Source organism: Chiloscyllium plagiosum, unplaced genomic scaffold, assembly GCF_037043375.1.
Source record: "Chiloscyllium plagiosum isolate Xiang-an unplaced genomic scaffold, Cpla_swu_hap1 HiC_scaffold_3, whole genome shotgun sequence".
In the NCBI taxonomy this organism is placed as follows: Eukaryota; Metazoa; Chordata; class Chondrichthyes; order Orectolobiformes; family Hemiscylliidae; genus Chiloscyllium; species Chiloscyllium plagiosum.
In genome coordinates this window covers 126,917,526-126,938,319 of record NW_028270141.1, presented here as the reverse complement: position 1 = coordinate 126,938,319, position 20,794 = coordinate 126,917,526, and the positions used below count along the sequence as shown (strand labels likewise).

Below are 20,794 nucleotides of genomic sequence, written 5' to 3'. Positions count from 1 at the left end.
ACTTGCCTCCCTCCCCCACCGTCTCAGACCCACAGTGAGTTAACTCTTTCTGCTGGCAGCTTCCTTTCAATTCTCCCAGACACCTTCCATATCTCTAAATGTGTATTAATGGAAATTTACAGACATCCCATTGGGATTTGCCTTTTAGAGACTTGGCCTTGACCAGCCAGGTGTTATCTTCTGAGACTAAGTGTTTGTAAACGTTTCAGAAATTAGTACTGATAAATAAATTGATAAACAGTGTCATTCAAACACTCAATGGGGAACTTAACATAAAGTTTAAGAAGCTGTTCAGTGATCTAATCTGTGAACAGTGTTCTGATCACCTTGGGAGCTGTTCAGGAATACAAAGGGCTTTACTGCACATTCTCAAGTTGCTGGAAGACGTTTTTAAAGACATCCCAAATAAAAATGGGAACTTCCCCATGGTCAAATGGACAGAATAAACTGTGAAGGCCTGCAGAGGTGCAAAACAGGCCATGGGTTTGTTGAGTTCTTGTCAGACCCTTTATGAAGGACATCACTAAATAGCTGCATCCCAATAAGAATAAATGGGGGAGGGGGTGTGGAGTGGAGCTAAAGGGGTTGTATTAGTAGGAGTTGTTGAACTATTCATTATTCAATTCACAGCAAGAATGATTCCACTCAGAGGTAGATCAGGGAGGTGACAAGTTCTAAAGGGAACACGTTTATTTGAATCTGGAATATTTTGAAGAGTGGAATGTGTGAAGGAATTGAGCAAACTCGGTTCCTCTATCTTTTGGTCTTACAGCTGCATTCACGTGGCCATAACATCCACCCAATTTGCTTTCCCAGTGATGTTTGTGCCATCAGCCAGATGCAACACATTCCATCTCTTCTTCAAAGCAATTCATATATTTCGTAATTAATAAGACATAGAATCCCCGCAGGAGGGAAATGGGCCATTTGGCCCATCGATTCAGAATCAACCCTCCGAAGGGCATCTCACCTGGATCTAACCACTCACTCTATTCCCATAACTCCACGTTTAGCTTGGCTAACTCATTTAGCCGACACATCCCTGGACACTGCATGACAATGTACCACGGCCAATGCACCTAAACTGCACATCTTTGGATATAGGAGCAGAATTAGGCCACTCAGCCCATTGTGTCTGCTCCGCCATTCTATCATGGCTGACGTTTCTCAACCTCGTTCTCCTGCCTTTTGCCCAGAGCTGTTGGTCCTCTTCAATAGTTAGAAATAGATAAATTAAGACCATAGGTACACCACCACCAGAAACAGTAACAAGGGGAGAGTAAGTGTCAGCACAACAGTGATGAGTGATAGCAATTACAAAACTCGTTTTCCCAGGTTTCAGAGTTCCCGTGAACTAACTGACAGAGGGTTAATGGTTTGTGAATCCATTCCAAAGTTAGAACAAAGAATATTTTACATAGTGAATGAATTGGAGCATTTCCCCAACACATAATACAGCTAAGCTGTATTCAAAATCATCTTCATCGAACAGTATATAAAAATTGTAGCTCAGTGTACAAACTGCAGATCCACCTGAAGGTGCTAAGGAGTCAGTCAGTGCATTCACCAGTGATCTGAGAGAACACTAAGGTGCTGAGAATCTTCTTAACTGTGTCTGTCCTCTTTGGATATCAAATTGCTACACAGGACCCAGAGCAGGAGGTGATTGGCCTCTGTACTCATGTGGACTGTCCAGAGCCAGAACAAGTCATCCAGGACAAGGTCAGTACAGCTGAGAGTTTCCTCTGTTCTGTCATGTTTGTACCAGTGGAAATTATTCGATGTTGTTTTTAGTCCATAACCTGCAGTGCACCGACAGCACACATCCCAACCCTGAACCATGAGACTGGACTGAAATTACTCCTCGGGCCTCATTAACACTTTCTACATGAGCTGCCATCGCCTGCCTGGCTCCCACTGCCAGCTTGTGCAGTAAGAAGAATATCAGGGCTTCCATCTCCAGCAGCAGGTGAAGGGAAGGGTCAGTCTGCTCACAGAGAGGGTGATTAATTCAGGGTAATACCAGATTTAAGACGGGACTCTTCTGACAATTCCAGTAAATGTGCATATTTGGGGAGTTGTAGTCCAGTATAAGTGATGACAAAATATTGATCAGAGAGGGAATAATAGACTGTGGCAGCATACCAGACAGGAATTTACATATTACAAGAGCTTGCGCAAGCAGAAAGGACAGAAGCAAAAATAGTTGTTAAACTCTGAGAAACAAAGGTAGGAAAATGACAGGGAAGAGGGAAGTGGGAGAGATATAAAACACTGGGGTTGGTATAATCAGGGAGATAACGTTCTGTACGGTCACCATTGAGCAGTCTGCAGGTTGTACAGCCTGTCCCTGGGTCTGGCTAAAGGCTGGAGAAGGGAATGCAGGAGGAGCAGGATCTGATTGATCCATGTAGGAGCAAATGACATGGTTAGACCCAAGAACAGGATCTTTCAGGGAATCTGGGCAGCTCGGATTTAAAGAAGGAAAAGGCAAAGAGTAAAGTGAAACAGGATATGTAAAGTTGTCAGGCTGTAATCTGGAGGAGTGTTACATGGATCAGTGCCCGGGCCTCAGCTACTTACAATCTATATGAGAGGACTGAGTGTCATGTATGTGTTGATGACATGAAGCCAGGTGGAAATGTAAGTTGCTAAGAGGACAATGAGAATCTGGCAAGAAATCTAGGAAGGTTAACTGAATGGGCAACCCATGGGCAGATGGAGTATAATGCTTTGGAGAAATAAACATGGAAAACACAGAAATTCAGCAGGTCTGGCAGCATCTGCGGAGAGAGAAGCAAACTTAATTATTTCAAGCTGACATGACTTTATTTCAATGAGACGAAACATTTACTCACTTTCCACATGTGCTGCCAGACCTGTTGAATTTGTCTGCCACTTTTGCTTTTTATTTTTGATTTCCAGCATCTACTGTATTTTGCTTTGATGTAACTGCTTTGGGAAATGGGTTCAAATCCCATAATGGTCGCTGGAATTGGATTGGAAAATCTACTCTCTATAATGGTGACCACAGAACTGTTATCAGTTATTGTCAGCCACAATGTCCTATAGAACAAGAAATCTACTATCTTTATCTGGACTGATCTACATGTGACTTAATCCACACGAATGTGCATGACCCTCAAATCCTCTCCAAACCGACCAGGCAAGTGACTCAGATCAAAGAATTAGGGATAGGCAACGACTGAAGGGCTTGCCAATTAAACCCACATCCTCTGAAAGATACATTTTCAAACATAGAATTTGAAATAGCCTTTATTGAAAGAGTTGAAGAGCAAGAATGAGAAGGCCTTGCTGCATTTGTACAGGGGGCTTTGGTGAGACTGCGTCTCAAGTACTATATGCAGTTTTGCTCTTTTTTGAGCAAAGAATGTACTTGTCTTGAAGATAATGCAGTAATTCTTCACTGCACTGGTAACACTGTACACCTTGTTGCCATGATGCATTGACAGAGAATAGAGAATGGATGGTGACATTGGTGAACAGGCACAAGAATCAAACGGGTTGTGTTTTCCAAGATGGTGTCAAGCTTCTTGAATGTTGTTGGAAGAGGCAAGTTAAAGTCTTCACTCACACTCCTGCACTGTGGCTTGCAGATGGTAGACAAGCATGGGGAAGAAAGGAGGTCAGCTATTCACTGCAGAATTCAGAGTCTCTGAATCTCCCTTGGAACCAGACCATTGATTTGGCTAGTCCAGATCAATGGTAAAACCCAGAATATTGGTGGATTCGGCAATGACGATGCAAATGAATGTCGAGGAGAAATGTTTGGATTTTATTTTACTTCCAATTTTTCTCAAAGGCTGCTTGTCATTTTGCTGACCATATCACATTGACCTGTTTTATAACAAATCTGTTCAAGGAACAGCTACTGTGCGCAAGTTCAATGCAAATTTCTGATAAAATCAATACATGACTAAACAGCTTAGAGTTTTCCACTTAGGTTAAGGAACAAGGAATCCAGTCACAGCATTCAGTATTCCTGTTCATTGCAATATTGTCCTTGATATGCCCTAGGTAAATCACTCTTGCTTTTATGAATTCCCTTTTGGCCAGACATATTATAAAGTCAACAAACTGCAATCGCTTGAACACACCCTCTAATTGCCTTATAAATTCCTCCCATGTGTTACTGTATTCTCTAAATAACCTTCACAATTAGGTACTTTAACTGTGACTTGATTCATCAGTGTTTAGAAAGTGGCTGGGACATGTTTAAACCCAAATGGCATGACTTAACATTGGTATAACCAATTTGATGTTACACAGGTAGATATCTCTTTAAGCTTTGGTGTTTTGGGCTGTGACCACCTGCTCAGGAACCAATCAAATGCTTGTTACTATGCTGAGCCCTCCTAAGTCCATAACAATTGATGTTGATTAAAATGCCTTTCAAAAGATTGCCACTGGGAAGAATTGCTCTAAAGAAATCTAGGCAATGCTAATTATTTTCCAGAATTCAGCCTCACTGTTCAAATAAAGCAATGCACAATATTGAACTCACAATGTTTTCCACTAACTTGTTTCTTCAACTGCACCTATCTTCCTTGGTCTCAAACAGTACCTTCTCCCCATTTTAATTCACCGTACAAAAAGCTAAAGTAGTCCTTTCACTTTAGGACAGTTCTCTCAACTTTTTTTTGGTGTAGGTTTAGTTTTCTCATGTGATAACACAATTCCTCTTCTTGTTTTAGAAATATAAAGAGATGCAATACCCAGCCATCCAATGGATTGAAACAAAGGTTGATGGAATGGATGTGGTTTGTGCAGTGGAGATTGGTTTGAAAATTCTTCTCAATTATGCAGTTTTTAACAATGCTGAAGGTACATGACATATTCCTTTATATTATTACAGGATGTGAAAAGAATCGTTTACTCTGTAACTTATCTTGTTTGAAACCTTCTGCACAGACTGACCCAATGACCAATGAATTTGCCAATGTGATCACACTGTCAGTTTGAATACTGTTTTGATAAATGCAGCTCTGTGGTCCTACAATCTGGGGAGTGGCAGGTGTGTTTCAAACACAGTGAGCTGACTGTTCCCAGGGTCTGGCTGACGTGGTCTATCGGTGAGAAGTCCCACAAAGCCAAACACAACTCGAGCAAGCAACTCGCTGTATCTTTTGTGCTTTTGCTGAGTTGTTAGGCAGCAGCAAGTTACTAATTAAAGGGGATTCTAGGTTGTTAAATGCCTTATTAATGCTGCAATTCACCTCATTAATACACAGCTTCTTCCTTTGCTAAAAGCACTGAACAAACTAGATGCTGAGAATTCTCAACGTGAAAGTCAGGGCGGATTCTGATTACTTCAGCCTCTGTGGTACTCATCACCAAACAGCATCTTACAGCAAGACCCATGGGAACAAGGTACATGCATTCTGTATCCACAAACATTGGCAAATATCAAATGCCAACCTCTCCTGACCATCTTGGCCTCTGTCCAATCTGCAGGATGCTCAGAAAGCACAGAACTGCATCATAGGATGTCTCAGCAAATAGCATTGAGAGGATACTTTGGGTGGGACGGCCACCCACCTCACAGATTAGACCAGGCTGCCTCTCAGATTTGTCACTTTCTCTTTGCGCTCACTCAGTTAGCACCTACCCGCATGCTTGTGCTTTTCCTGGCTGTGCCATGTTGTGCAGTCACACAAACAGGCAGTCTGCCTTGCTACTTAGCAGCTCTCAGTCAGAAGGGGACACACATCTTTCTAGATGACCTAGATGCTACGTCAGTCTCACACCCACACCACTTACTAATGCCAGCACTTTCTGTGGCAAACACTCACTGCGTGGGCAGCTACCAACTTGCCATGTCTTAGTGGAGTAGTCCTTAGTGCAGGCCATAGTGACACTCATCAGTCAGGGGTCCTGATACAGTAAATCAGGCACAGCCTAGGACACCAGTCCAGGGGATTGACCACAGTGAGGCACCTGCTCAGGGAGTTTTCAGTTGGGAGGGTCAGTACCTCTGTACTGACCTGAAGAAGGGCTCATGCCCGAAACGTTGATTCTCCTGCTCCTTGGATGCTGCCTGACCTGCTGCGCTTTTCCAGCAACACATTTTCAGCTCAGTACCTCTGTAGTCTGGACAGTGGATCGATCAGTCCTGTGGATCCATTAGTCAGTACAGTGGTGTGGAGGGTGGGGGGGCAGGTCTCCCTAATCCCTGGCTCCCTTTGTGTTGTACAGCTCGCTTCATCAGGCATCAATGACCAACTCATTCCCACCAGCACAGGCCAAGAAAAAAAGAATCGGGATGTTTGAAGATGTGGGGAAATATTGTCAGCTGAAACCACCATCGTACAAATACCTTGTTCATCTTGATCTCACGTGCTGCAACGGCTTTCACAGACATCAATCCATGGTCCATCCTGTATAGACATGGAGTTAGGCTTCATGCTGGCACTATCACATTCAGGGCGACACACAGACTCAAACAAACAGAGTTCGTTGCATAACAATCAAATTTATACAAACCTGACACCCCCATCTTACCCCAACTCATCCTGTGTGCACCAATCTCATAGTCCAGGAACACCGCACTGCCCGGTTCTACCTCCTTCCCAAGATCCACAAGCCTGATCACCCTGGCCGACCCATTGTCTCAGCATGCTCCTGCCCCACTGAACTCATCTCTACCTACCTCGACACTGTCCTATCCCCCCTAGTCCAGGAACTCCCCACATACATTCGAGACACCACCCACTCCCTCCACCTCCTCCAAGACTTCCGTTTCCCCGGCCCCCAACGCCTCATCTTCACCATGGATATCCAATCCCTCTACACCTCCATCCGCCATGACCAGGGCCTCCAAGCCCTCCATTTTGTCCTCTCCCGATGTCCCCAACAGTACCCTTCTACCGACACTCTCGTTCGTTTGGCCGAACTGGTCCTCACCCTTAACAATTTCTTCTTTGAATCCTCCCACTTCCTCCAGACCAAAGGGGTAGCCATGGGCACACGTATGGGCCCCAGCTATGCCTGTCTCTTTGTTGGCTACGTCGAGCAGTTGATCTTCCATAATTATACCGGCACCACTCCCCACCTCTTCCTCCGCTACATTGATGACTGCATTGCGCCACCTCATGCTCCTGCGAGGAGGTTGAGCAATTCATCAATTTCACCAACACATTCCACCCTGACCTTAAATTTACCTGGACCATCTCTGACACCTCCCTCCCCTTCCTGGACCTCTCCATCTCCATTAGTGACGACCGACTTGACACTGACATTTTTTACAAACCCACCGACTCCTACAGCTACCTGGATTACACCTCTTCCCACCCTACCTCTTGCAAAAATGCCATCCCGTATTCCCAATTCCTCCGCCTCCGCCGTATCTGCTCCCAGGCAGACCAGTTCCACCACAGAACACACCAGATGGCCTCCTTCTTTAGAGACCGCAATTTCCCTTCCTACGTGGTTAAAGATGCCCTCCAACGCATCTCGTCCACATCCCACACCTCCGCCCTCAGACCCCACCCCTCCAACCGTAACAAGGATAGAACGCCCCTGGTGCTCACCTTCCACCCTACCAACCTTCACATAAACGAAATCATCCGCCGACATTTCCACCACCTCCAAAAAGACCCCACCACCAGGGATATATTTCCCTCCCCACCCTTTTCCACCTTCCACAAAGACCGTTCCCTCTGTGACTACCTGGTCAGGTCCATGGCTCCCCTACAACCCACCCTCCCATCCTGGCACCTTCCCCTGTCATCACAGGAACTGCAAAACCTGCGCCCACACCTCCTCCCTCCATCCAAGGCCCTAAAGGAGCCTTCCACATCCATCAAAGTTTTACCTGCACATCCACCAATATCATTTATTGTATCCGTTGCTCCCGATGCGGTCTCCTCTACTTTGGGGAGACTGGACGCTTCCTAGCAGAGCGCTTTAGGGAACATCTCCGGGACACCCGCACCAATCAACCACACCGCCCAGTGGCTCAACATTTCAACTCCCCCTCCCACTCTGCCGAGGACATGGAGGTCTTGGGCCTCCTTCACCACCGCTCCCTCACCACCAGACGCCTGGAGGAAGAGCACCTCATCTTCTGCCTCGGAACACTTCAACCTCAGGGCATCAATGTGGACTTCATCAGTTTCCTCATTTCCCCTTCTCCCACCTCACCCTAGTTCCAAACTTCCAGCTCAGCACTGTCCCCATGACTTGTCCTACCTGCCTATCTGCTTTTCCACCTATACACTCCACCCTCCCCCCCGACCTATCACCTTCATCCCCTACCCCACTTACCTATTGTACTCTATGCTACTTTCTCCCCACCCCCATCCTCCTCTCACTTATCTCTCTACCCTTCAGGCTCTCTGCCTTTATTCCTGATGAAGGGCTTTTGCCCGAAAGGTCGATTTTCCTGCTCCTCGGATGCTGCCTGAACTGCTGTGCTCTTCCAGCATCACTAATCCAGAATCTGTGTGCACCAATGTCCAAGTTCTAACACTTCTGTATCCCGATGCTGCACCTTTTGCAAGGTTATGTTGTCTTGGTTCTTTTCAAGAGGGGTTGGAAAGTCAGTGATGCTGAAGTGACTAACTGACATGCCCAAAGTCAACAATCAGAGGACTCCTTAAGATTTGTTTTAAAACAGTTGTATAATGAAAGGGGAGTGGCCGTTCTCCCAGTTCAGGTTTTGTTTCTAGATTGGTTTAGTTTTAGCCGGTGGTCAGAAACTGCTGGGGACTTAGAGAAGCAGCTGCAGTGAAAAGAGGTTCCATGCTTCAACAGAGGTCTTGCCTGAAGTTTCTCTCTGAAACCTCTCCAGCCTGTAAGACACTTGTTTGAATTTACCTTTTGCCAAGGGGTGCATTTATACGATGTTGTAGGAATTGGAACAGCTCCTTTTTTAAGTTGTGATATCGTATCCGTTGGTTTATCAAATAAATTAAGTTATTCTAAATTCTGTTTTGTTTGGTGTTTCAAGTGCAGTGTGTAAATAAAATTTGTTTGACTTGAAGCCGAGTGGTTTGACCAGCTGCATCATTCCTGGAATATCCAGCTCACACCTGCCTTTTAAAGGGAAAATAATTATTCGGGTCCGGCTACCTTCTCAAAATGTTTTGAAGGGGTCTGGCCTGGTCCAGCACCTTTATAACTTTCTCCAATTCTAATGCAAGAATCCCTGCAGTGTGGAAGCAATCCATTTGGCCTGAGTTCACACCAGCCCTCCGAAGAGCATCCCACTCAGACCCAACCCTCTACACTATCCCTGTAACTCTGTAGTTCCTATGGCTAACCCACCTAGCCTGCACATCTGTGGACACTGCAGGCAATTTAACATGACCAATCCATCTAACCCGAACATCTTTGGACTGCTGTAGGAAACCGGAGTACCTGGAGGCAATCTATGCAGACACAGGGAGAATATGTAAACTCCACATAGAGTCACCAAGGGTGGAATTAAACCCAGGTTCCTGGCGTTATGGGGCAGCAGTGTTAACCACTGAGACTCTGTGCCACCCATTGACCTGAAACAATGGGTGGCATTTTGCCCACCCCAGAAGTGGCAAATAATTGGGAAGTAGCTGTTACTAAGGGATCAAACATTACAGGGTGATAGCAGGAGAATGGGGTTGAGAAAGATGTCAGGGAGTCATAGAGTCCTGTGGCATGGAAACAGACCCTTCAGTCCACTCATCCATGCTGACCAAGTTTCCCAAACCCAACTAGTCCCACTTGCCTGCATTTGGCCCACATCCCTCTAAACCTTTGCTATTCATGTACCGAACCAAATGTCTTTTAAATGTTGTAAATATACCTGCATCTATCACTTCATCTGGCAGTTTATTCCACACACAAACGACCTTCTGTGTGAAAATGTTGCCCCTCATGTCCCTTTTAAATCTTTTTCTTCTAATCTTAAAAATATGCCCCTAGTTTTGAACTCACCCACACGGGGGAAGAAACCTTTGCTATTTACCTTATCTATGCTCCTCATGATTTTATAAACCTTTATAAGGTCACCCTTCAACCTCCTACACTCCAGTGAAAATGCCCCAGTCTATCCATTTAACTCAAACCCTCCAATCCTGGCAAGTCTTTTCTGAACCCTCTCCAATTTAGTAGTATCTTTTCAATAGCAGGGTGACCAGAACTGTACACTGCACTCCTAAAGCGGACTCACCACCTTCTCACCAAGTGCTTTTCTAGCACCACACTTTCGACTCACCAACATCCCATACAACCTCAACAAAACATCCCAACTCCTGTACTCAGTGATCTGAGCAATGAAGGCTCGTGTGCTAAACACCTTCTTAACCACCCTGTCTACCTGTGATGCAACTTTCAAAGAACTCTGTACATGAATCCTTAGATCTGCCTGTTTGACAAATCTACCCAGGGCCTGCTTTTGTTTGTTTTACCAAAATGCAATAACTTGCATTTATCCAAATTAAACTCCATCTGCCACTACTTAGCCAGCCATGATCGAATGGTGGTGTACACTCGACGGGCCAATTGGCCTCAATCTGCTCCTGGATCATGGTTGCAGCTACCTCAATAATTATGATCTTTGTGGGAAGGTCAATTTCAACTTTCCTGAACCAGTGACCAATTAAAGTCTTTCACAGGTGAATTTATAGCCACTTCAGAGCCTTAAGCTGCCACTTGCCTGATCTGTGAGAAATGTGGCAGCCTCCCGGATAGTTATTAATGGGGCATCTGCTGGTCAGGTTGGGCCTTGATTTGCCACAATCTGAGGGCAATAATGGGCACAGATAGTGTTCAGGGAGGCTGCTGAAAACCACCACCAGGCCCTAACCCCATCACCTTCCCTCATGTCCCTGTCCCCATGATTCCCCCCAAAAATATCACTCACACTTCCTGGTCCCTGCCAGCAGACTGGACCTTCAACAGGTCGATCCCTCTGACTGACTGGCCAGTTCAAACAGAGTGGGACATCACTGTCCCGATATCTGATTGGCAGAGAGGCTGGTGGATAATTCATTCAGGAGTTAACTCAATTAACTTTCCTGTTTTTGAGGCCGGGGGTGTCTCTCTATCTCTCCGACCTCAGCAGTGAGACAAAGAAATGGAAATTCCAGTCATGAACTCCATTTCTCTTCTCCCCTCCCCCCAACAAAACCAGACCTGATGATCACTTCTCGTATTTCTGTTTTCATATTCAATAAAAGGCAGGACAAAGTCAGTAGGTGGTCAAAAGATGTATAGAATTCTTGGTTTTAAAATGAGAAGAATGAAATGCATCAGTAAAGAAGTTATGCTAAACCTACATGAAACACTGATTAGGCCTTTACAAGAGAGTGTGGAGTTTAATACTTAGCACTACGTTTTAGCAAGGTGGCCAAGGCCCAGGAGAGGGTGCTGCAGAGATTTACTGCATTAATACCAGGTCTGCAGGGCCTCTGTGTGGAGGGACTGCAGAAGTTGGGGTTACTTACCTTAGAGCAGAAAGGGTTAATAAGTGATTGGAGAGATCTATTCAAAACCATGAAGGGTAAAGGAGGAGAAACTGTGGGAGAGGTTTTAATGATGAGAGTATGTGAATTTCAGTTGTTGTAACGAGGAAATGACATCATCGTAGGAAATGACATCACCAACCTAAGGAAATATAAACACACAAATAGAAAGCAGGTCATGCCGCTAGTGCTTCATCTGGGGGCTCACTGATAATAATACCTGGTATGGTGACGAAACATCTGAAAACAAACCTTCTAGCTCAGTGAGCAAACCTACATCCAGTTGCAACAATGTGCTATTGTCAAGGGGCTGGTTAGCTGACTTCGTTGTACAGCTGGCTTGAGATGCAGCCTAATGCCAACAGCATGGGTTCAAGTCCTGCATAGGCTGAGGTCACCATGAAGGAAAACGTCCTCAAACTCTCCTTTTACATTAGGTGTGGTGACCCTCCGGTTAAACCACCACCAGTTCTCTCTCATGAGACAGTAGCCGTATCTATGGTCTGGTCAGATGAGAATGACTTTTCCTGTAGCATTGTGATCTGGAAAGCACTGCCTGGAATGGTGATAGAAGCAAATTCAGTCACAACATTCGAAAGATAAATGTTTCCACGATGAGGGAATATTTGCGTGTAGGTGTGAAAAGAGCAGGTCAGTGTAATGATCTGGTTAAAAATCGACCAAACAGCCAGCACAGGAGTCCCCTCCCCCAGCACTGTGTCACTCTGTGAGGCTATTATTCAATCTGTCACATCAGTGTCTGCCCCACTTCAGCAATGTCACCCCGACCCCTCACCTGTAACCTCTGACTCACTGTCAGTGACACCACAAATGATCATCGAATAAAATATTGTTTATTTATAGAAACAATCGTTCATGTCACTGCACCTTGGGGATTTACAGGACACTTGGTAGACGGAAAGATTTCACAGAAGCATGAGGTGCAGGTGCTTCTCGCTCCTCAAGTCAAGAGTCCACCAGCACCTACAGATCCAATGGTTAAATTCAAAAACGTATCTGATGGTTGGTACTTTGTCAGGTGAGTTTTGTTGCTGATGTATTGTAGAAACACAGCAGAGGGTACTTATGTTGAAGTGGTAGTGCCCCTACCTTCGGCCCAGTTCAAGTCCCATCTGGAAGATCATCTGGAGGCAGGTTGAAGAGGGGAGGAACAGAGAAACTCAGCAGCTCTGCCAGCATCTGTGATGAGAGAAGACTCACACGGAGTCTGGTATGGTTCTTCAGTGAACAGGTGAAGTTGGAGTAGGAGAAGAAAGGAAGGAAATCCAAAACAAAGTGAATGCATGTGCATAATAATTAAAGCTGGGGAGTTACAGATGCAGACTACAATGTGGAATTATGATGGGATTTGGAGGAGCTGGTGTTGGACTGCTATGTACAAAATTAAAAATCACGCAACTCCAGCTTATTTTCCAACAGGTTTATTTGGAAGCACTGGCTTTCAGATTGTCAACCACCTGATGAAGGAGCAGCACTCCAAAAGCTAGTGCTTTCGAATTATGATGTAGCAGTGATAGAGATCTGGCTCAAGGCAGTGAAACACTGCACTTTAAATAAGCTGCTCAGGAAAGGAAGGGAGACAAGGCAGTGGTGTTGTGGCTGTCCTGGAACAGCTTGGCTCGGGATGTGGCAAGTTCATGAGCACGAGTCTGCAGTCCTACTGCCGGAATGTTGTCAGGGCCCACAGCCTTTGTGGTATCCAGTGCCACCAACCATTTCTTGATATTGATGCAGAGTAAATCAAATTGGCTTCAGGTAAGCATCTGTGATGCTGGGGACCACTGGAAAAGGTAGAGATGGGTCATCCACTCGGCACTGCTGGTGAAGATTGCTGCAAATGCCTTGTCCTTTGCATTCATCTGCTGGTCTCTCCCATCCCTGAGGAGAGGGAATATTTGTGGAGCCTCCCCCTCCAGTGAGATGTTTAATTGTCCACCACCATTCACAACTGGATATGGCGGGACTGCAAAGCTTCCATCTGATCTGTTGGTTGTGGGATCCCTTAGCTCTGTCTATCACTTGCTGTTTGTGCTATTTGGCACGCATGTAGTCCTGGTTTGTATCTTCTAGGAGAAAATGAGGTCTGCAGATGCTGGAGATCAGAATCGAAACGTGTGGTGCTGGAAAAGCACCGCCAGTCAGGCAGCATCTGGGGAGCAGGAAAGTCGACATTTTGAGCATAAGCCCTTCATGCCCCACATTCTTGTTGAAGAGCAGATGCTCGAAACATTGATTCTCCTGCTCCTTGGATGCTGCCTGACCAGCTGATTTGTAGCTTTACCAGGTCAACACCTCATTTTAAAGGTGTGCCTGGTGCTGTTCATTGTATGCCCTCTTGCACTCTCCATTAAACAAGGGTTGATCCCTGGCTTGATGGTATTGGTAGGGTGAAGATAGAAGTGGAAATTGCTGGAAAAGCTCAGGAAGTTTGGCAGTATCTGTGGAGGGAAATCAGAGTTAACATTCTGGGTCATTGTTATGAGGAAGGGTCACTTAATCCGAAACATTAACTCAAGATTTCTCTCCATAGAGGCTGCCAGACCTGCTGAGCTTTTCCAGCAATTTCCGTTTTGTTTCTGATTTTTTGGTTTTCATTGAGTAGAGTGGGGAATAGGCTTGGCTGTGATTGGCTTGGATTTTATTGGTTTGGTTTTCATTGGGTAGAGTGGGGAATAGGCTTGGCTGTGATTGGCTTGGATTTTATTGGAGGATGATTCTGCTGCTGTTGATGGCCCACGGGGCTCATGATGGCTGGTCTTGTGTTGCTAGATCATTCAACGTCTGTCCCAATTAGCACGATTAGAGACAAAAAAAAGTCTGCAGATGCTGGAATCCAAAGTAGACAGGCAGGAGGTTGGTAGAACACAGCAAACCACGATGACAGTGCCACACAGCAAGATGGAGGGTATTCTTAATGTGAAGGTAGGTCTTTGTCTTCACATTGACTGTGCAGGGACCTGCAGCTGCAGCCGGCAGATTAGTGAGCACGAGGTCAAGTATGTCTTTCCCTCTTTTTGGTTCCCTCACCACCTGTCACAGACATGTTTTACCAGCAATGTCCTGGAGAAGTGGACCAGATCGCTCACCACTTTTGGTGGACACTGAAATCCACCACCCAGCATATATTCTGTGCCCTTGTTACCCTCCGTGCTTCCTCCTAGTGGTGTTCAACATGGAGGAGCACGGATACATCAGCTGCGGACGGACAGTCCATGGGAATCAGCCAGAGGTTTCCTTGCCTACATTTGACTTGATACCATGAGACTTCATGGGATCAGGAGTTAATATTGAGGACTCCGAGGACAACTCACTCCCTGGTATATGTGACAGTGCTGCCACCTCTGCTGTGTCAGTCCTGATGATGCTGCAGGACATATCCAGAGGCTGTGATAATGGCCCATCATCTGAGAACACAACTGCTCCTCCACATTCACATTCACATGGAGCTGGCTCCTGTTTTTCCAAAATTCTTCATATTTCTTGAAAAGAAAGTCATGACCTTTAATTTGTGGAAGATCCAAGGTTTCCTTGAGCTGTCTGATGTTCTATTTTACTGTCATTATTTTCAACAGCTTTTCGCCAGCTCTACCCTCCCCTTACCCATAAATGACATTGTTCCAATGTGACTCACCACCAAACCATTGAGGACATTTTCCATATATGTGCCTCGGCAATGGGTATCAGTGCGATTTATTGTTCACAGAGCCGCTTAGAATTAGGCACAGGTCAAAGATCAGCCCTGATATTGGCAGTAGCCCTGATAGTAGTTGGTATTATTTGACATTAAGGTGCCACTTAAAGGTTTCATCCAAATGCGTAAGTCATGACAGGAGAGCTCAAAGCCATGGTGTGCTCTTCCTGCTCTACGTGGGAAGCTGGCCACATTTCCAGTGCCCAGGGCCAGCATAGGGGCAGGAAGGGTCTCAGCTGCAGCTCCTTGAAGCTCAGCTTTCAGAACTGGAGGAATGGCTGGAGACACTGTGGATCATCCATGAAGCTGAGAGTACTGCGAATAGCACATACAGGGAGATGGTCACACTGCAGGCTCAGATTTCATAGGCAGAAAGGGAATGGGTGACCACCAGACAGAGTAAGGGGCTAGGCAGGCAGTGCAGGAACCCCCTGTGGCTATTTCCTGCAAAACAGACACTTTGGATAATGTCGGGGGGAATGGTGCCTCAGAGAGAACCAGTAACAGCCACATCTGTTTCCTACGGTTCACCCTGTAGCAAAGGAGAGGAGGGGAAAGTGTGAGAATGCAATAGCTATCGGGGATTCAACTGGAAGGGGAATAGATGGATGTTTCTCTGGCAACAAATGAGATTCCTTGGTGTTTGGGTCAAGGATGTCTCAGAATGACTACAGGATATCTTGGAGGAGGAGGGTGAACAGCCAGTGGTCATGGTATACATTGGTCCCAATGACAGAGGATAAAATATGGCATGAGGTCCTAAATGCAGAATAAAGGGTGTTAGGAAGTAAGTTGAAAGTATGACCTTAAAGGTTGTGATGTCAGGATTACTACTATTGCCACGTGCGAGTCAGAGTAGAAAGTCCAGGAAATTATAATTGAACACATGCTGGAAAGGTGGTGCAAGGGGAGGGTTGCAGATTCCTGGGACATTGGGACTGGTTTTGGGGAAGTGGAACCAGTACTAACTGGATGGGTTGCACATGGTCAGTGATCTCAGGTTCAGGATAATGCTGCAGGATTTCCTCAGGATAATGTCCTTGGCCCAAACATCTTCAGCTGTTTCATTAATAATCCTCCCTCCATTATAAGGTCAGAAGTGGGATATTCACTAATGATTACACAATGTCCAGCACCATTTGTCACTCATCAGACATTAAAGAAGCCCTTATGCAAAGCAGCAAGACCTGGGCAGTATCCAGGTTTGGGCTGACAAATGATAAGTAACATTCAATACAAATGATAGACAATGACTGTCTCCAACAGGGGAGAAAGTGACCATTGTCACTTGACATTCAGTGGTGTTACTATCCCTGAATCCCCCACTATCTACATCCTGGGAGTTCCCATTGACCAAAAAATCAACTGGACTAATCAGCAGAGGCCTCACCTTCATTCCCCTACGCTCCCGGATTAATGAGTTCAACATACGGCGTGACATCGAACAATTCTTCCGCCGCTTTCGCCTCCGCGCCTACTTCTTTAACCAAGACTCTCGCCCACCCTCTGACGACCCCTTCTCCCGCCCCCAACACACCGCATCCACCTAGACACCCCGTGCTGGCCTCCTACCTGCCCTCGACCTCTTCATAGCCAACTGCCGCCGCGATATTAACCGCCACCTGAACTCCCCCACCCCTCTCACCCACTCCAACCTCTCACCCTCGGAACGCGCAGCCCTCCACTCACTCCGTTGCAACCCCAACCTCACTATCAAACCAGCAGACAAGGGAGGCGTGGTAGTAGTTTGGCGCACCGACCTCTACACCGCTGAGGCCAAACGCCAGCTCGCAGATACCTCCTCCTACTGCCCCCTTGACCATGACCCCACCCCCCCACCACCAAACCATCATCTCCCAGACCGTCCATAACCTCATCACCTCGGGGGATCTCCCATCCACCGCCTCCAACCTCATAGTCCCACAGCCCCGCACCTCCCACTTCTACCTCCTGCCCAAAATCCACAAACCTGACTGCCCCGGCCGACCCATCGTCTCAGCCTGCTCCTGCCCCACCGAACTCATCTCCGCATACCTTGACACCGTCCTGTCCCCCTTAGTCCAAGAACTCCCCACCTACGTTCGGGACACCACCCATGCCCTCCACCTGCTCCATGATTTTTGCTTCCCCGGTCCCCAACACCTTATTTTCACCATGGACATCCACTCCCTGTACACCTCCATCCCCCATCACGAAGGACTCAAAGCCCTCCGCTTCTTTCTTTCCCGCCGTACCGACCAGTACCCTTCCACTGACACCCTCCTTCGACTGACTGAACTGGTCCTCACCCTGAACAACTTCTCTTTCCAATCCTCCCACTTCCTCCAAACAAAAGGAGTAGCCATGGGCACCCGCATGGGCCCCAGCTATGCCTGCCTCTTCATAGGATATGTGGAACAATCCATCTTCTGCAACTACACAGGCCCCACCCCCCCACCTTTTCCTCCGCTACATCGATGACTGTATCGGCGCCACCTCGTGCTCCCACGAGAAGGTTGAACAGTTCACCCACTTCACCAACACCTTCCACCCTGACCTCAAATTCACCTGGACAGTCTCAGATTCCTCCCTCCCCTTCCTCGACCTTTCTATTTCCATCTCAGGCGACCGAATCAACACGGACATCTACTACAAACCGACCGACTCCCACAGCTACCTGCACTACACCTCCTCCCATCCTGCCCCCTGTAAAAACGCCATCCCATTCTCCCAATTCCTTCGACTCCGCCGCATCTGCTCCCAGGAGGACCAGTTCCAAAAACGCACAACCCAGATGGCCTCCTTCTTCAAGGATCGCAATTTCCCCCCCGACGTGGTCGACGATGCCCTCCACCGCATCTCTTCCACTTCCCGCTCCTCCGCCCTTGAGCCCCGCCTCTCCAACTGCCACCAGGACAGAACCCCATGGTCCTCACCTACCACCCCACCAATCTCCATGTACAGCGCATCATCCGCCGTCATTTCCGCCACCTCCAAACGGACCCCACCACCAAGGATATATTTCCCTCCCCTCCCCTATCAGCATTCCGTAAAGACCACTCCCTCCGTGACTCCCTCATCAGATCGACACCCCCCACCAACCTAACCTCCACTCCCGGCACCTTCCCCTGCAACCGCAGGAGGTGCAAGACTTGCGCCCACACCTCCCCCCTCACCTCCCTCCAAGGCCCCAAAGGAAACTTCCATATCCGCCACAGATTCACCTGCACCTCCACACACATCATCTATTGCATCCTCTGCACCCGATGTGGCCTCCTCTATATTGGGGAGACAGGCCGGCTACTTGCGGAGCGTTTCAGAGAACACCTCTGGGACACCCGGACCAACCAACCCAACCACCCTGTAGCTCAACATTTCAATTCCCCCTCCCACTCCACCAAGGATATGCAGGTCTTTGGACTCCTCCATCGTCAGACCACAACAAAACGACGGTTGGAGGAAGAACGCCTCATCTTCCGCCTAGGAACCCTCCAACCACAAGGGATGAACTCGGATTTCACCAGTTTCTCATTTCCCCTCCCCCCACCCTGTCTCAGTCAAATCCATAGAATTCAGCACCGCCTTCCTAACCTGCAATCTTCTTCCCGACCTCTCCGCCCCCATCCCAGTCTGACCTATCACCCTCACCTTGACCTCTTTCCACCTATCACATTTCCGACGCCCCTCCCCCAAGTCCCTCCTCCCTACCTTTTATCTTAGCCTGCTGGACAAACTTTCCTCATTCCTGAAGAAGGGCTTATGCCCGAAACGTCGATTCACCTGTTCCCTGGATGCTGCCTGACCTGCTGCGCTTTTCCAGCAACACATTTCCAGCTCTGGACTAATCATATAACTACTGTGGCTACAAGAACAGGTCAGAGGTATCCTGCAACAAATAACTCACCTATTAACTCTCCAAAACATGTCCATCATCTACAAGGCAAAAGTGTGATGGAATATTCCCCACCTGACTGCCATTGGGCAGCTCCAATAACATTCAAGCAGCTTGACACCATCCACATCAAAGCAGTTCACTTGATTGGCATCAGATTCACAAGCATCTACTCTCTCCACCATCGACACATGGTAGCTGCGATATGTATCATCTGCACAATGCACTGCTGAAATTCAAGAGGAATCCTTCGACAACAAAGTAAAACAAAGAACTGCGATGTTGGGAATATAAAACAGAAATGGAAAGTTCTGGAGAAACTCAGCGGGTCTCACAATATCTGTGGAAAAAAAATCTGTGATGATTGTACACTGGACTTGAAATGTTAGCTCTGTTTTTCTCTCCACAGATGCTGCCTGACCTGCTGAGTTTCTCCAACACTTTCTGCTTTTTCTGCTAAAATAGCACCTTCCAAACCCATGACACCCCCACCCCCTCCAACTTCACCTGGAAGGAGAAGGGCAGCAGATACGTGGGATCACCACCACCTGCAAATTCCTGAATTGGAAATATATTACCATCCTTTCTGTTTCTCTGGGTCAAATTCCTGGAACACCCTCCCTAGCGAGATTTTGTATGTACCTACACCAAATAGACAGAAGTAGTCTGGGAGGCAGCTAAATGCCACCTTCTCAAGGGCAGGTCGGGATGGGCAATAAATACTCATATAGCCCATGAATAAAGATTTTAAAACATCCTCCTGACATCACCTTCAGAAACGGTTCCCTCTCATTCTTGTCCCATGAGTCAGCGAGAACAGCTTTTCTTTGTCTCCCTTACCTAACTCATGTCACTGTCTGGTACAGCTCCAACCAACTGTCCAAGGACAAATTTCCCAGCTTCTCCACCCTAAACCTATTGGTAAAATCCCTCTGCATCCTCACAAGGTGCAAATATCATTCCTAAAGTGTGAGTGATTATCACTTCACACAATGCTTAAGCTGTGACCTAACCAGCAGTTTACAAAGCTTCAGCATGATCTCCCCCCATTTGTACTCACTACCCCTAGTAATGAAGCTCAAAATCCTCCATGCTTCCTTAATATGTGCTGCATCTTTCAATGGTCAATATCCCTCAGATCTCCCTGTCCCTGGTGCCTTTCCGTCATCGATAATGATTCCCAACATCCCTTTTCCCAGAGTGTCTCACCTCACACTTGCCCGTCCTAATTTCCATCTGCCACATGTCTGCCCATTCTGTGAGGTTATTGATGACATTCCTGTAGCTGGGATTGCACTGAATGGTGGAGGGTTCTCAATGACCTGACTGGCTGTCACCTGTTCATATTGTCCTGTTAATCTACTCAGATCCAGGCAGACGTTGTCACGAATGAAATGCCTATATTCATATTGCAGGGCAGTTGATAGGAAACTGGAAGAGAAACAATATGAAGAACATGTGCTTGAATTCCTGAAGGATTTGGAAGAAGACAACCAACCCTTTGAACCAGGAATATTTTCTCTTAATTTCTTTAGCAGACGTGGGCTAATGGATATAGCTTTTCTTAAAACTTCCCAATGATTTCCTTTTTCTGGAAGGTTCTGTTCCCTTTACTGTTATATATAACAGTCAATATAACATATAACAATCAATCATGCTTAACTCTGTCTTAAACTGTTTTACTCATGTGCAAGGTACATCTTGGCTTTAACCTGGATTAGCATGCATAATTATGGTCTCCTTATC

General features: G+C 46.7%; 1 protein-coding gene across 1 annotated transcript; it reads left to right on the top strand.

The window, feature by feature from the left end:
- Positions 1–1,300: 1,300 nt before the first annotated feature.
- On the top strand, positions 1,301–20,741 carry LOC148151327 (uncharacterized). The gene is made up of 5 exons (XM_087975805.1): positions 1,301–1,375; positions 1,591–1,722; positions 4,716–4,845; positions 12,330–12,504; positions 20,464–20,741. Exons 1-5 carry the CDS (start codon positions 1,301–1,303, stop codon positions 20,627–20,629), a joined length of 678 nt encoding a protein of 225 aa, XP_087831931.1. The 3' UTR covers positions 20,630–20,741.
- The last annotated feature ends 53 nt before the right edge of the window (positions 20,742–20,794 follow it).

What these genes read in the sequence shown, in the direction of transcription:
- LOC148151327 (XM_087975805.1), top strand. Translation starts at nt 1,301, where the DNA reads ATGAGTGATAGCAATTACAAAACTCGTTTTCCCAGGTTTCAGAGTTCC. An exon ending in TAACTGACAGAGGGTTAATG is followed by an intron (nt 1,376 to 1,590) that starts GTTTGTGAATCC and finishes GAGAACACTAAG; the next exon opens with GTGCTGAGAATCTTCTTAAC. An exon ending in AACAAGTCATCCAGGACAAG is followed by an intron (nt 1,723 to 4,715) that starts GTCAGTACAGCT and finishes TTCTTGTTTTAG; the next exon opens with AAATATAAAGAGATGCAATA.